Below are 15,796 nucleotides of genomic sequence, written 5' to 3' on the forward strand. Positions count from 1 at the left end.
ATAAAGCAGTAGACAATTGAGTGAGGGCCTGTAAACTGCATACTGTTAAGGCCATGCATGAGTGGTTCCCAAGTAGTTGGAAATTAGGAAATTGCCACATGTGGTTTATCCTTCCCATAATGGAATGAACTTGTAGTTAGGTTTCTTTTGAATCTATCACTGTCCAAGATGCTCCTGGCCAATAACTTCCATGTTTAGGAGTACCTTGTAACATCTTTGATTATAAGGTAATCTAAAATAATTGCTTGGTAAAATACTAAGCATGATTATACTTGTTCATATTCACATCATTTGTACGACTATAGAATATATAAGTCATTGCAATGTGGTGGTTTGATTATTGGACTGTGACTCTGGAGACCAGGATTTGAATTAATCCCCATTTGGCCATTGAAAACCATGGGGTAACCATAGGCATGTCACTTTTTTTTAGTTTCAGAGGGAGGCAAAGACACATAAATCTTGCCATAAAACACCATGATAAGTTAGCTTTAGGGTTCCCATAAGTTAGAAACTACTGCAACAAAAATATTATTCAGCTGGTTTTATATGGGTATCATTAGTTACTTCGTGTGTGACTTCAATTCATCTGTTGACTTATGTACTCCACTGCCAGACTGGCAAAGAGGGTAGGCGTCTTACCCTCTTTGAATTTTGAATAATCTATAAAATGTCTTTCACAAGCTTATTCTGTCATTTAAAATTCAGCAAAGTAACTTTTTACCCTATTCTATTTCTTTAAACATTTCTGAGTAATCATCATTTTTGAAGAACCAAGTAAAATATCTAAACTTTGTTAACTTATTTTATATTTTCTCTTGTCTACTATGGATGTAAATCAGTTCATTTGGGCTGAGTTTTAAAAGTCAATATTGTATATATGGGCTCATATTTTGGTTCCTATACTTGACATTTCTTTCAATTGAAATAAATATGTGTGGTCTGCAGAAGTGAATACCATGCATCACATTTTTTCTGTTAACGTTGTAAAAAATATGCTGTTACCAAATAACCATAAATGTGTCTTTTCTTGTATCATTAGGTGGCTGCAATAAGTACCATTGTTAGCCGAGGGACACCATTGAAAGCCTTTGTTTTTAGAAATTACAATCATCTTCCTGGAGTCAAGTCTCACTATCTTGGAGGCTGCCAGTACAAGCTGTGGCAAGCTATCAGAGCATCGTCTGCTGCCCCCGGGTATTTCCAGGAGTATGTACTGGGTAATGACCTTCATCAGGTTAGTGCTGATGTTTTTGTTTAAACACTCAGAACTAAGTAGTGTGAACACACGGGAATTGAGATTGTATGTATGCAGTTGGATATGAAATAGGAAATCAAATTCAACAAGAATATGGATTGTTTTGTATCTTGCGTTTTGTGTAGGAAGCAATTTAAATTATTGCCAAATATAGACAGATTTTAATTAACTCTAGCTCTACTCAGGTGTTGCTCACCACAGTTTACCCAAAACAGAATGGGAGAGTGCCTGATTGACTCTACCTCATCGCTTTCTTCTCATGAATAGTAAAAGGACATCTGAAAAGAATACATTTTTTCACTTGGAGGCTTTCCTTCCAAATTGAGTTTTGTCGCTTATGAGGAGAGCCTCTACAAAAACTAGAACTTCTCTTCACATACATCAATTTCCTTGTGAGGGAAGCAATGAAGATGTGTGGGGGGTGTAGATACTTTCTACTTCTGTGTCCAGGAAAATTTAACGAGTAATTCCTGGGAAGGACTGATGTGGATGGAGAAAGAGAGAATATTGTGCACATTACTGATCAAAAGTGAAATCATGTTAACCATGGGTCCTTTCCAAGCATTTACACAGTAGGCCATTTTTCATTATTTCCTTTGCCTCATGGACCAATTGTTAAATAAAGCTGTATTATTTGTGACATATTTAACCTGATCATAAAGGTGGAACGGTTGTGTGATCTCTCACACATTCTGCAAGTTTCAAGACATGTTGACAAACCTTAATGGCAGGGAATCTGCTGTGAGGATGATATGATGATTCTAATCGTTGCTTCCCACTTTGATACATGGCATTAAAAATTCATTGTCTTGGTGCTTCCTCCTGCCTAATGAACCAGTTTATTAAGTATACCAGTTCTTTGAAGTGTGACAGTGTGGAGGCTCTAAGGGCTGTTTCAAATGTCATTAATTTGCTACAAGTAAAGCACATCCATAAAGAAAGGGTATCAGAGATTTCAGTGCCCTGTTTTCTTCTACACAGAAGTAAAAGAAATATTTGAAGCAGTCCTTAGATTTCTATTTCTTTATTATGTATATATGGATTGATAATTATACTTAGACTAAGGAAGGGGAGAGGCTAGGGAAATGGGGATACAAAAAATGTATGAACTCATATTGATTATAAAATTATCAACTAGACATCAAGGAATCAAATATCAAGGTCAGTATGTGTGGTCCTGATGTCAGATTAATTTTTTACTTATAGACTATATCCTCAAATGTAGAAAGACTTGTGAGGTCCTTTATTCATTGAAGGGGGAAGGGGAACATTTGTCCTTTTGGTGTTGAAATATGCCCTTTGCAACTGAATGATCCAAATAGCTTTGACAGACTCACAGCACTGATGTGTAATTCAAAACCCCATGGATGCCCTTGAATTTCAATTCTGTAAAATAATTTCCTGTTGAAAGAGAGGCATCATGAGCAATACCCATACTATGTGGTATCATGAAAAAAAGTTACTACTATAGACATGAATCCAGTTGCTATTTCCAGGTGGAACAGGCGTATTAAATCCATAGGACTTTCCTTGATTTGCCATTCAGTACTTAATGATGATGTGTACTGTAGCTGGGAATAACACTTAGGTGACGAGAAGAGATTCCTGTTGAAAACATGTACCTGTCCAGTATATATGAAATAATGACTATTCTGTTAGGTTTGTCTGCTCAGCCTTTCAAAGATACAGTAAAGTCACGATAGTGAAATAAAGAAATAGAAATTCAGGCATACCTCTGTGAATGAAGTGCATGTGTCTCTGGACATTACTTCTTTAACAGAAAATTTGGTACCAAATGAAGGAAAAATATGCTCAGAATGGATATAGTGACTTTGGTATCAGATCCCAGCAAATATTAAGAGCACATTGTAGCTTCTTCAAATCTGTATGATGGTTGTTGTTTTTTTTTTATTATGAAAATTGGCTAATTCGTTGATTTGTGCTGGTTTTATTTGTTTGGGAATTATTTCTTCTGTCAAAACACTGTATTTTGTCAGTGCACTTCATTCAGATAGTTTATCAAAGTTCTAGGAGCCCCCGTTGGCACAATGGGTTAAACCTTTGTGCCGGCAGGACTGCTGACTGAAAGGTTGGTGCTCGAATCTGCTGAGCAGGATGAGCTCCTGTCTGTCAGCTCCAGCTTCCCATGCAGGGACATGAGAGAAACCTCCTACAGGATGGTAAAACCTCCGGTCATCTCCTGGGCAATGTCCTTGCAGACGGCCAATTCTCTCACACCAGAAGCAACTTGCAATTTCTCAAGTCACTCCTGACGCAAAGAAAAAAAATCAAAGTTCTGTCTTAAAATAGTAAAGACAAGGAGAACCAGGGTGGCAGACTTGGGAGTTCCCATATTCCTATTATACATGGGATTTGATATAAAAAGCATATTGGATACTACTTATTATGAACTTTCAACAGAACCTGGAATCATTAAACTGTCACTGCTGCTCAAGACTTAGTAGATGCTGTAGACTGAAATGCCACCCAGTCGGATGTGTGCATAATCATCAAGTTTTCTACAATGCCTTGTGGCATCTAACACAAGCAGATAAAAGAGAAAACGCCACATCCTCGCAAATTGATCTTAAGCCAGTGTTGCAAGCATGTGCTAAGAGCATAGGGGGGAGGGGGGAAGCCTTGCTCCATACTGACTTAAAATGTAATTTTATTAATTTATTTATATTCTCCCTTTCACCTAGGGCAGGACCCAAGGCAGTTTATACTATATATTAAATAGGATGCAATTGTATAGAGCGGGGGGGGGGGGGGGGGGAGGAGAGAACCAAACTGTCATATGAAAGACCACACAGTTGAAAAACATTCAAAACTTAAGAAATGGTGAAGAATGTATAGTACCCTCCCACCATTACAGAATAACTAGTGAATGGCTAAAAACTAAAAAAAGAGCAGAAGGGGGGCCAGCCTAGCCGCCTGTAGAAAGAACCTTAAAAATGGTTCTTTCTACACCAAGAAAGGTCCTAACATCACTTGGGGGGGCTGAGAAAATTATCTTCCGTGGAGATCTCAAAAAATGGAGCAGGTTCATATGGGGAGTTATGGCCTTCCAGATAGCCTGGACCCAAATTGTATATGCCTTTATAGAGTGCCAAAACATTTACATTTGTACCTGTAAATAAAATAGACCTAAGTGTTAAGAATAAGCAGTGCTCTTCTTTCAGGAGGAAAATTTTACAGACACAGTTGTATGGCAACCTTAAATACTTTTTTATATTGAAGCAGTGGGTGTGAGGCTGCTTGAAATGAAATGAAAATTGTCAACCTGGCCCCCTTCCATCCCTTTTTTTATTCTTAAAGTTTCCACAATGGTACAAGATACAGTGAATTGCTGACTTTAACATTGCTTTGCTGTTACAATTGATGCAGCAGATGTCAGTATTCTTCTTTGTCCTGTTTTGAAAATCTGTGGTAACTTAAAACTGTTCAACCAGTGTTCATACTGATAGTTGTTACTTAGGCCCCTTCCACACAACTGAATAAAATCCCACATTTTCTGCTTTGAACTGGATTATATGGCAGTGTGGCGTCAGATAATCCAGTTCAATACAGATATTGTGGGATTTTCTGCCTTAGTATTCTGGGTTATAGGCTGTGTAGACGGGCCCTTACAGTCAAGGTTACCAGCATATGTCAGTTTACCATGAGGTACAGCTAGTGTGCTGTTTCCTAGGTTTTCCTTATCTCTGTGATATTTGCAAACCTTGTTATGGAAGAAGTGAAGATCCTTCTGCCCAGATAATTTCTTTTTTTGTTTGATGAGGAAAGGAAATGTTAAGGGCAGTTCAAGCGTGCTTTCATTAGAATTTCTTTAATACAAATGCAATAGTCATTTTGCTAAACTACAGGAACCATATTAACATTTAGACTGCCATCTTAAATATTTAATTTCTAAAAGGCAGAAAATACATTGTGAAGTGGGTAGCTGTGACTTTTCCAGGTTGTATGACCATGTTCCAGGAGCGTTTTCTCCTGATATTTCGATGTTGAAGGTTTCCATGGCTGGAATCACTGGGTTGCAGTGAGTTTTCAGGCTGTAGGGCCATTTTCCAGAAGTATTCTCTCCTGAAGCTTTGCCCACATCTATGGAGGCATCCTCAGAGGAAATCCTTTGTTTGGAGGTTTTAGCTGGCCCTGATGGATTCACTTCTGGAATTCCCCTGATTTTTGGAAAAAAAAAGTGGTAGCCAGCTTTTGTTCATTTTCATGGTTTCCTCCTTTCTGTTGAAATTGTCGACATGCTTGTGGATTTCAATGGCTTCTTTTAAACAATTCTAAAATCAGGACAGTAAACAAAGAGTAACACTCATAAAGCAGGGGAATTCCAGACATGACTCAATCAGAGCCAGCTAACACCACCCAACAAAGGATTCCCCCCGGCAGGAATCAGACAGGCCTTGAAGCTGCAAGGCCATTAAATGCTAATATGGTGGCCAATTGTAACATTCACACTTGCCTCAAACGGACAACAGTTATTTTTCCCATTCTGGACATTCCACGGATATATAAACCACACTTGCCTAGTTTCCCCACGTGGTCACTGCCATAGATGTGGGCAAAGCATCAGGAGAGAATGCTTCTGGAACATGGACATAAAATCTGGAAAACTCACAGCAACCCAGTGATTCCAGGAAGTGTTAACCTGGAAATTTTCAATTGAAAACAATGGCGTTATTCTCACCGAAAATGAGAATCATCAAACTTTCAGATAGTATGTACACAATCTGCTGTTGCACCACTATTTGTTCTATCCTAATGTATAAAAAGAAATGCATCTCTGTAAATATGGAGCAATGAGATTCAGATGAATATGGCTCCATTAACTATATATTTATTGAGAGTGGCTTTTTAAAAATGTTCTCTAATAAGCTTTTTATGTAAAAGAAAGTTGGCTGCTGGTGAGAGGAAAGGTGTACCCTCTTGCCTTTTGTATAGAATCTGAAAAAATAGAATAAGAAGTGTATGACCCTTTGCTATTTCATAAAATACTCTCCTTAAAGTGATGTGGAGTTATATTTCCAGTATATACACACAATTTTGCTCCCAAACTTGGTAGTCTTTATTCCAAAGGTGTGGACATGTCGCTGGCCAGGGTAACTGAAGCAAGATTAAAATAACCACAGGTACAAATAATGGTGAGGAAAAGGGGGAAAAATAGTACTTCTGGCAACAATAAGAGCAACAGCTCCAAGGTACATTTTCCTCCAATTACTTTGGAATGGGCATCCTTGGGGTCAAGTGGTGTCTGAACAGATGGTTCTGATGCTCCTGTGGCTCAGGCATTCGTCCAGAACATCTCAGATCAGCTTTGTGCCTAGGACCATGCATGTAAGAAAATGACAGCATGGAGATGGTAGCATTTTTCACTATCAACAACATATCCTCCTCCACATGAGCACAAAGAGCACAAAAAGATCCCATAATAGACAATTGCATATGTGGTGTGCATCCCTAGCATCCAAATCTAGAGTATACAGATTCTAGTTTCTGTATTATGCCAGTAAAAACCCTGTTCTCGTGTACCTATTGGAAGTTGTTTTTTAACATTGTATTTCTTTCTCTGCTTGAGTGATAGGGCCAGTTTCACACTCATGTAGACTAATTATTACAGCTTAACAAAGCACAAGAGTCATTTCTGTTATAATGTGGACTTGTGTGCTTAAAACTGGGGTGGAGATAGGCAAAGACCCCCATCAATAGAATTTGTGATATGGAGCTTGGGGTGCTGTATTTCAACTGGTAGTAACAAACTTTTAAGCTAGTTCTGAATCCTAGAGCTTGACAAGAGTGCTTTTTCCCAGGCATGTGTCCCATGCCTTACTGCCATGGTATTAAATTCTAGCATTGGGAACGTACAGGGAATAAAACTGTATACTGAGGGCCGCTGTGGAATTTTGATGGCATTGTCAGCTGCCAGTCCAGACACAATATCAGTATCTCCAAGACCAGCACTTGCCTTTCCTCTTTGGACTTGTACTGGGCCCAGACATATTGTCACCCCCTGCCCATCACATTGTGACTACTCTTGCTGTCAAATGTGAAAGAGAAGGCAATTTAGAACTCTAGACACCTTACATGTGTCAGGGCTGTGATTTTGTAGTTGCGATGAATAGAGACTATAAATGGATCTGTCATGTAGATGAGACAACTAAGTATAGGGTTTGGGTTTCCACAGTTTCAAAGGGACATCAAACTCCCTTGTAATGCTTGGCTGAAATCTGGTGGTACATTGGTGCTGCTAGCGCCATGTAATTGAACCTTTTCCCTTCTCCTCGTTTTCCGATGTAGCCTTTAATAGTTTCTGAAACTAGTTCCTGGTGTTTTTGTAGCCTTCCAGATGCCTCATCACAATGGAGAATGAATCCTCTTAAAACTCCGGTTTCTGTCTCCTGCAGAATTCTGGAGTTTGTAGTTTCGGGAGTCTTTTAAAGGCTCCTCCCTAAACTACAAACCCCAGAATCCTGCAGGAGATAGCAACTGGATCTTAAGTGGATTCATTCTTTAGTGTGATGAAGTAGCAGAACAGAGGGTGTGGAGAGGGACTGAAAGAGAGTAGGAGAATGTGGGTTCTAACCATTATTGTGGAATCATCATTTCTCCCTTTTTAGGACTTTACGCTACTCAAAGCATTTCAATATAGTATGGTCTAATAGAGATAGTAATATTCTTTCAAATTGGTTTGGGACATGAACAGCATTCCAGGTAATGCTCCTATCAGACTTAACCAGTTTAATTATTGCTTAGGAATGATGGGAGCTGAAGCCAAATGACTTCTGGCATCCTCAAACCTGCCTTCAGAGATGCAAAAGCAGCAATTACCTGCCTCACTTATATATGCTTAATTTCAAGAAATGCTGTATAGTTTTAGAAGAGTGATAATTCACTCTTCTAAAACTATACAGCATTTCTTGAAATTAAGCATATACTATTAGTGTTCACTCTTATTTTGGTTCCATTAGTGAAATGCAGGACCCTCTAAAATTGTTGTAAAATACTTATAAGCTGAAGAATGTGCACAACAATTGACACTAAAGCTTTAGCACATTTTAATTGGAATGTCTCTGTTAGTAAGCATCAATGAAAAGAAGTCAGTAAGTAAAATACTTTTAACAAATGCTTTTAAAGCCATTTCTGCATGTAGCAAAATTGTAACATTAATATTTTAGTGCTGAATTTCATTTAGAAAAAAGGGAGAGGGCAATCTGCAAGGAAAATGTCCATTTCAAATTTTCGTTGTCTCCAGTATTCTTTTGCTAGCCCAGAGTCTTCTTTTCGCAAACACAATGAAGGTAAACAACAGAGCAAGTCTGTGAAAATGAACTAGAAATGCAAAGCATGTCTGCACAGGCATTGAGGTGAAATGGTTGCTATGGAGGCAGCAAGCTCCAAGTATCGGAATTGGCTTTGCTAAATCACATCTTTCAGTACCATGGTATTCAGTTCACATAACTTCACTGTGCTGAAGTGAAAACCGCTTTTAGGACAAAGGGTGGGGAAGCACCAGGCGCAATATGACAACTGTTGAAATTCTACCCCGTCCATTGTATGTTATCAAAAATTCTAAATATAAAGTACTGCTGAAAAAAAAATAAAATTGTAGTTTTCAAAAGCCAGCACAGTAGCTTATACCTAACAAGTGTGAGTGCATTTTGACTTGATTGTTGTGGACCATAGTGTACTGGCAGCCCGTTTCACAAGGCCAAACAACTGTAAGGCATTCTGAAAAATACTATCCCTTGTCCAAAACTTAGATACTGAATTATTGAATTTCAGGAAGAATAGAAATTAGCAACTTGTCTGCGTTATTTGAATTATCTCATCCCATCATTCACTATGAATAATGGGGAAATCTGCAGTGCTTTACAAAAGGGAAAGGAAAATAAGGGATATCTTAAAGGAACAGAGTTGGGCAGAAGTGATTATCAGTATCTTTAATGTGTTAATTTAAGTGGAGCTAATCTCTAAGGAAGGCTTCTGCCTTTTCTGCCCTTACTGCTTTTGAGGGCAGCATATAAAGTAGGATTTCTTTTATAAAAGGAGAGAGAGAGAGAGAGAGTGCACTTTCCTTGAGTCTGCAAGAAATAATCAAGACTGAGTTAAAAGTTGCAGTCTTTTGCCCTGTGACTTGTTCCCTACACACTTTTTTAAAGGGGATCTTTTGAAACAAGTGGTGTAGATAAATTCCTTTGGCAGTTGCCTGTCTGACATTTAGAAGTTCTAATCTAAAACTAAGCAAATACTTTAATACATAAAAGTACCCAGAGATCAAGGTTGTGCTGTGCCATTGTAATAGCTGTCAAATAATGTATTCCTCTTTTTTGTGCCCCCTTCTTTCTTTTTCTTTAAGGTTGATCTGTTAGATTTGAATTTAATTTTCAGTCAATGGTAGTATAGAAGAGATTAAATCTTTTAAATGTTCCCAGTGGGCTGATGGCAACAGCAGGGCATGGGATCAGTGTAAGAATGCAAGGCTACAAAGAGAAGTAGAGGTGGCTCATGTTGTATTTGGGAAGTAGTGAAGAGCAAATCACAGAAGTTGGAATAAGAATAAACAGAGAGCAGAAAAGACAAAATAGAGGGCAAGGAAAGGCAACATGAAAAGTGACAGGAGAATAAATGGGATGAAGTGCTTGTCAGCTTTGGCCAGTTGCCCCACAGTTCAGTAAAACGCAAAGCTTGTACATACACTTCATATGGGTGTTTGTTAACAGGTCACTCGTTTTGAAGTAGATTGTTTTCCTACACATGCTGTAGGTATCTAAGGATAAGATATTTCATGTCTAGTATGTCCTAAAGTGGCTCTGCTTGTGAAAATCTACATTCGGCATTAGTCTTTCAGCAACCCCAAAGTTTTGACAAATGTTCCCTTGACATTTAGATTAAATGATTACTCAAGCGTATGCCCCACACATGGGAATGCAAATAGATACTATAAATAGAATACCGAACAATGTGTTACATATCCAAAAATGAGTTGTCTGCATTAGAGCATGTGATTATTTACTAATTTAAAGTCTTCTGCTGTTTGTTAAAATAAAACATCTCCTTAAAGCTGACTGTTACCTTTTAGTTTATTACGTTAGAGTCCAGTGTAAGAGCAGTGTTAATTCTCTTAGTTGAATGGTGGTCGGACTAAGAAGTTTTGGTGGGTCAGTTAATATAGAGGTAAATGTAAAGTTTCCCCTGACTTTATGTCTAGTCATGTCCAACTCTGGAGGGTGTGGTGCTCATCTTCATTTCTAAGCCTAAGACACCTCCATAGACACCTCCAAGGTCATGTGGCCAGTATGACTGCATTGAGTGCCGTTACCTTTCTGCAGAAGTGGGTACCTATTGATCTATTCTACATTTGTATGTTTTCGAACTGCTAGGTTGGCAGAAGCTGGGGCTGTCAGTGGGAGCTCACACCACTCCCAGTCAGCAAGTTCAGTAGCTCAGCTGCTTAATCTGCTGCACTACCAGGGTGCATTAGATGTGAGTTATTTTAATACTGAATATTCTTCTTTCTCAGTGAAGTAAAATTAGGCTAAACTGATCCCTGTTTGACAATCATGTGGCTTCCATATGTTGTTGGACTGCAGCTTCCAGTATCTAACACTTTGGCTATGCTGCTTAGGGCTACTGAGATTTGTGATCCAGCGACATATGGAAGGACACATTATTCCTCCCCTCAGTTTAAAATGAATAAGTGGGATGACTATTTATTGAACTGTTTGGGTAGATAGATTATACTCTTAAATCAAAAATGGGATATATTATTTCCCCATTTCCTCTGTCCAAACTTGCACAAGAGTTAAATATTGTGGGAGCTGCATGGTTTTCTCACCTGAAGCTATTACAGTGATACAAGTTGCATATGTCTCTTTTGTCCTTTGAGTTTAGGTTTTTAAAATCCCATTAAATCTGAATGTGTCTGACTATCATTATATGCTTTTTATATTTTGTATAATCAGCTTTAAAATTGGGGTATGAAACTCCAGCCAGTGGGCTTATTCATAGAGCAAGACAGATTTTTTTTTTATGTGAAGTTGAGCTAAATCTGATTTTAGGCAAAATTATAAAATATGCACTAAGAGTCTACTGTTCGTCTCACTTCTGCTGAATGCACAGTGTACTGCTTGGTCCATGAAGAGTTCAAAAAGCTTTTGTAGAATGTACTGAAAGCTTAGTGAAAGGACTTTCTCTTCAAGCCACTGATCTGTATCCCTATTTTATCTACTGCAGCTGTGGTTAAAAAAAAGGGAGTTTCTTGGGTTTTTTTTTTTACAAATAAAGAATTCACTGTAGTTGAAATAATATACTAAGCATAAATGTGATTTGGATATACTTGGGATGAGATGAATTTAAATTGAGAAAAGGGTGTTTTAATCATCATACATTATATGATTGAAACAAAAGTTGGTTTTGAGTATTAAAAGCATCAAGGAAGACGAGGACCAAAATGCCAATAAAATGTCCCTGCAGCTGGCTATATTTGTCATCCTCCCCCTCCCCCAAATGCCAATAGATCTCTAGTGCAGTTGTCAATTTAGTTTCTTCTAACTTCCTGATTTCATATGCTTCAGAAGATCAGTTTAGCAAGGATTAGAGAAAATTGAAAACTACGCTAAGATCCCTTTAACCTTGGAACCCATATATGCAGTTTACTTTACCTGTTTACAGGGGGAAACGTTTCTCTAAGAATTTTTTAGGCCCTCCATACTATGCTTTTCCCCTGGGAGTTATGATGGAATCACTCCAAAGGACCTAGTTTGCTCGATTCTCCAGGACAGCTCTTTGATATGCTGGTACTACAAATCAGGAAATGTAAAGACATTGGTTCATGGTCTATGGCTGGGAACATAACCCTTACAGATATGGTAGTCTTACTGTACTGTCATATAATGTTTCATAGGTAAGCAGACAACATATTTTTCTTTTAGCCAAAACTCCAGAAATCATATTTCTTTTTCATCTTGATGGTATTACTTCTGGGAGCCATGTTTCATATAAAAACTCTTCTTCTAACCACTAAAGCATGTAACCCCCCCCCCCCCAGTTACATTTGTTTTATATAAAGTCAGACTGTTATTGATCTTCAATAGTGGTTCTACATCTGACCAGTTCTCTAGGAGGGAATTCACAGAATTCAAACACACATACGCGCACACACACAACATTCAAAATGTGTATGAACCTATCCAATTTACAGTGGAAAAAGAAATGTTAGGGAATACATGTTGAGTACAAGCAGCATGCTAGTGAACTGCTTTACAGCAGAAACCCCCAAATGAACCAAGGAACTTTCTGTATGGCTTACTGTGTCATTTGAGCAGTCTGTACTCTGAAGTATTCTTCTATTTTCAAACAAGCTAGACAAAGAAACCCTGGAACAGGCTGTGGATTCTCTCTCTTGCTTATTGGGAGAGAAACAAGCCAATGTGTCATCTGATGCTAGGTTCAAGACAAATGATAAACCATGGAACTTTGCTACCCTTTCCGCTCACCCCCTTCCACCTGGTACTCAGTTACATTTTCCTGAATGTCAGCCATCTCCATTTTTTAAAATCTTCATACTATCGTCATACTGTTTTCTTGGGGCTTGTATCCAAGAACTGTTTAGGTTCAATATAAGTAATGTATGGGTCTTATTTACATAATTGATTGACGGATCAACAGACTGACTAAATATGTATTTGCAATTTAATATAAAATATGTGCTTAGATTAGAAATTTGCCATGCAGTAGAAGGTATAGTATCTTTGCTGCTAGACCAGCAGTGGGACCATGGGCTGTGTGCGGGTCTTGTGGACTTTTTGTGGGCATTGGGCTCCCCTCAAAACCACTATTTTATTGGGTGCAGGAGGCTATAATAGTGTCTTAGAGTGCTGTTTTACCATTTTACTCACCCTGTCCTCTTCCTAAATATGAGCCTTACTAGAGTCAGGGAGGTGCAGTTGGAAGTGTCTTCCAGTTTCTATTCTTGGATGATGTGACCAGCCATTGGACTGAAACTTGGCCCTGCTGCAGATGACAATGCCTATACTAGACCAGTATGCAGTATGTGAAAATGACATTCTCTTTTACTGTCGTGCAGACAATTGGCTTATACTTTAAAGGAGCAGAAGGGAATTTTTTGACATCATATGCTATTATCATTATCTTTTTGTTGGCAAGAAATATTGAGAAAATGTGGTGATTTAACAAAACTGCTTATAGCACCATTACTGTCATTGGAGGTCCAAGTAATCTGGAGACTGGTAATCCCCGTCTCTCAACAACTGTAGTGTGTTCACTGAGGGCCTGCTCTTTCGCATGGTCTAGCTCAGGGGTATTCATCAAACTAAGGCCCGGGGGCTGGATACGGCCCTCCAAGGTCATTTATCTGGCCCTCACTCAGGGTCAAGCTAAGTCTGAAATGACTTGAAAGCACACAACAACAACAATCTTATGTCATCAGCCAAAAGCAGGCCCGCACTTCCCATTGAAATATTAATATGTTTATATTTGTTAAAAATGTTATACATTTTAATTATTGTATTGTTTTTAAGTGTTTTTGCACTACAAGTAAGATATGAGCAGTGGGCATAGGAATTCATTCAGGTTTTTTTTTCAAATGATAATCCAGCCCTCCAACAGTTTGAGGGACTGTAACTTGGCCCTCTGTTTAAAAAGTTTGAGGACCCCTGGTCTAGCTACAGCAGAATGCAGTGGAAAAATGATGCCTCTCACTGTTTGCATATAATACTATTGTTAAAAGAATGGTTGGCTGTTAGTTTTCTATTGAGTGAGGCTTAAGATCTGAAAGTGAATTTACATGGGTCTAAACAACCAGAACTGAATACATTCTATATGATGTTATCATTTAATTAATGTACAATACTGTGCTTGGTAATACTGTCTTTTTGTCAGTGATAAAATTGCATACTGTAATAATGAACTTATGAATGCTGATTTGTTTTAATTCACAGGATGGAGGACTGCTTTTAAATAATCCTACAGCTTTGGCAGTGCATGAGTGCAAATGTCTTTGGCCAAATGTGCCACTACAGTGCGTTGTATCCTTGGGAACAGGCCGATATGAAAGCGAGGGGAAAACCCATGTCACTTACACAAGTTTGAAGGCTAAATTGACTAATGTCATAAGCAGTGCTACTGATACTGAAGGTTGGTCCTTAGTAACTAATGTTTTCTTCCACAGGCAAACATAGCTCTTTGTGGTTTTCGACTAGAGGTTTTGTGATTTGGAGGAACACAACAGATGCTATGTTGAGATATGAATAAAAGGAATTAAACAGTAATAACATCACGAAAGGTATTCCGTTTCCATCAAGGACATGTTCCATAACCTTTTTTGAATTGGAATTTTTTTGTTAATCCCTGTCTCTGGTCATCCACGTGAGGATTTTGGGTTTACAACGCCCGCAGAGAAAGAGAATTAAAATGTATTGTTTAAAATCAGTCTATGTTTATGATACATTTAAAATGTGGCCTTTTGTCTGATTAGTATGTTAGATATTTGGTGAGCAAGAATTGTACTGGCAGTCGATGATAAAGCTTGCCAGATATGCATTTAAATTAACTGTTTGAGACTGTATCTCAGTTATTCTGTTGGTAATCTCCCTTTGATTGATGAATGCCTCACATCTGAAGAGTGTGGCAATAATGCTGATGAGGTGTTCAGGATATTAAGCTTTATCCTCAAGAAAGGTACTACCTTTGAAATTCCAGAGAAGTTCTCAAATGAGCATTATAGTAATCAGGCAACAGCTATTATAGGTTTAGGCTCTGATAACGATAATGAATATGCAGAATGGAAGAAGATTTTACTTTTACTTTTTCTATCAATTTTTTACTAGTGTAGAAGTTAGTAGACAATCAGGAGTTTACTACTTCAAGCTTAGTAAATTATTTTTGAAGGGTTTGTTTGATTGACTGTTTTCAATAGTTCTCATATAATCAACACTGACAGACTTTATAGATAGATGTAGTTACCACCAGGATATGAATGTGCATGAGTAATTTTATTTTGAAGAGAAGCTACTTTAAGAAGGATAGATGTTTTCCCTCTTGCTTCACTTGGATGCTCCCTCCCTAGAAGGCCTTGTGTATACTATGGTAAAGATTTCAGATTGATCCCCAAACTAGATGGGTCATTGTTAGTAATTTTATTTTGAAGAGAGGTTTTAAGTAGACATTTCCGTCCTCACTTCACTTGGATGCTCTCTCCCAAGAAGGCCTTTTGTACAAATATAATGTGCTTAAGATCTCAGATTGATCCCCAAACTAGATGGGTCATTGTACAGGTTCTGTGCTTGATGTTTCAATGTCTTGCTGGCCCAGTACTGCAATCCTGGTAACTATTGATTACCAGGATTGCAGAAGGGGTGTTAAAAACATTTAATATTTTCCTGTTCTACTAGAGAAGTAAGGATATTTCCCCCTTTGAACTATTACTAATGCCCCAGTTGGTGCCAATAAGGGATATCTTCCAAATGTAAATACTATCAACTTTTTTCTACACTCACAGCAGGAAAAGAA

General features: G+C 38.1%; 1 protein-coding gene across 4 annotated transcripts in view; it reads left to right on the forward strand.

Annotated features, from left to right (window-relative positions):
* The window catches only part of PNPLA8 (patatin like phospholipase domain containing 8), a 39,916-nt gene that overhangs the window by 20,309 nt on the left and 3,811 nt on the right, over positions 1 to 15,796 (forward strand). For 3 of the 4 annotated variants that reach the window (XM_060777629.2, XM_060777628.2, XM_060777630.2), the window contains 2 exons: positions 1,043 to 1,237; positions 14,227 to 14,422. In XM_060777629.2, the coding sequence (XP_060633612.2) occupies positions 1,043 to 1,237; positions 14,227 to 14,422 (391 nt within the window). Of the gene's footprint in view, positions 1 to 1,042; positions 1,238 to 14,226; positions 14,423 to 14,456; positions 14,571 to 15,796 lie in introns of all 4 variants that reach the window. The other variant, XR_009631601.2, reaches the window with a different exon arrangement.

This window comes from Anolis sagrei, chromosome 5 (assembly GCF_037176765.1).
Source record: "Anolis sagrei isolate rAnoSag1 chromosome 5, rAnoSag1.mat, whole genome shotgun sequence".
Lineage (NCBI taxonomy): Eukaryota > Metazoa > Chordata > Lepidosauria > Squamata > Dactyloidae > Anolis > Anolis sagrei.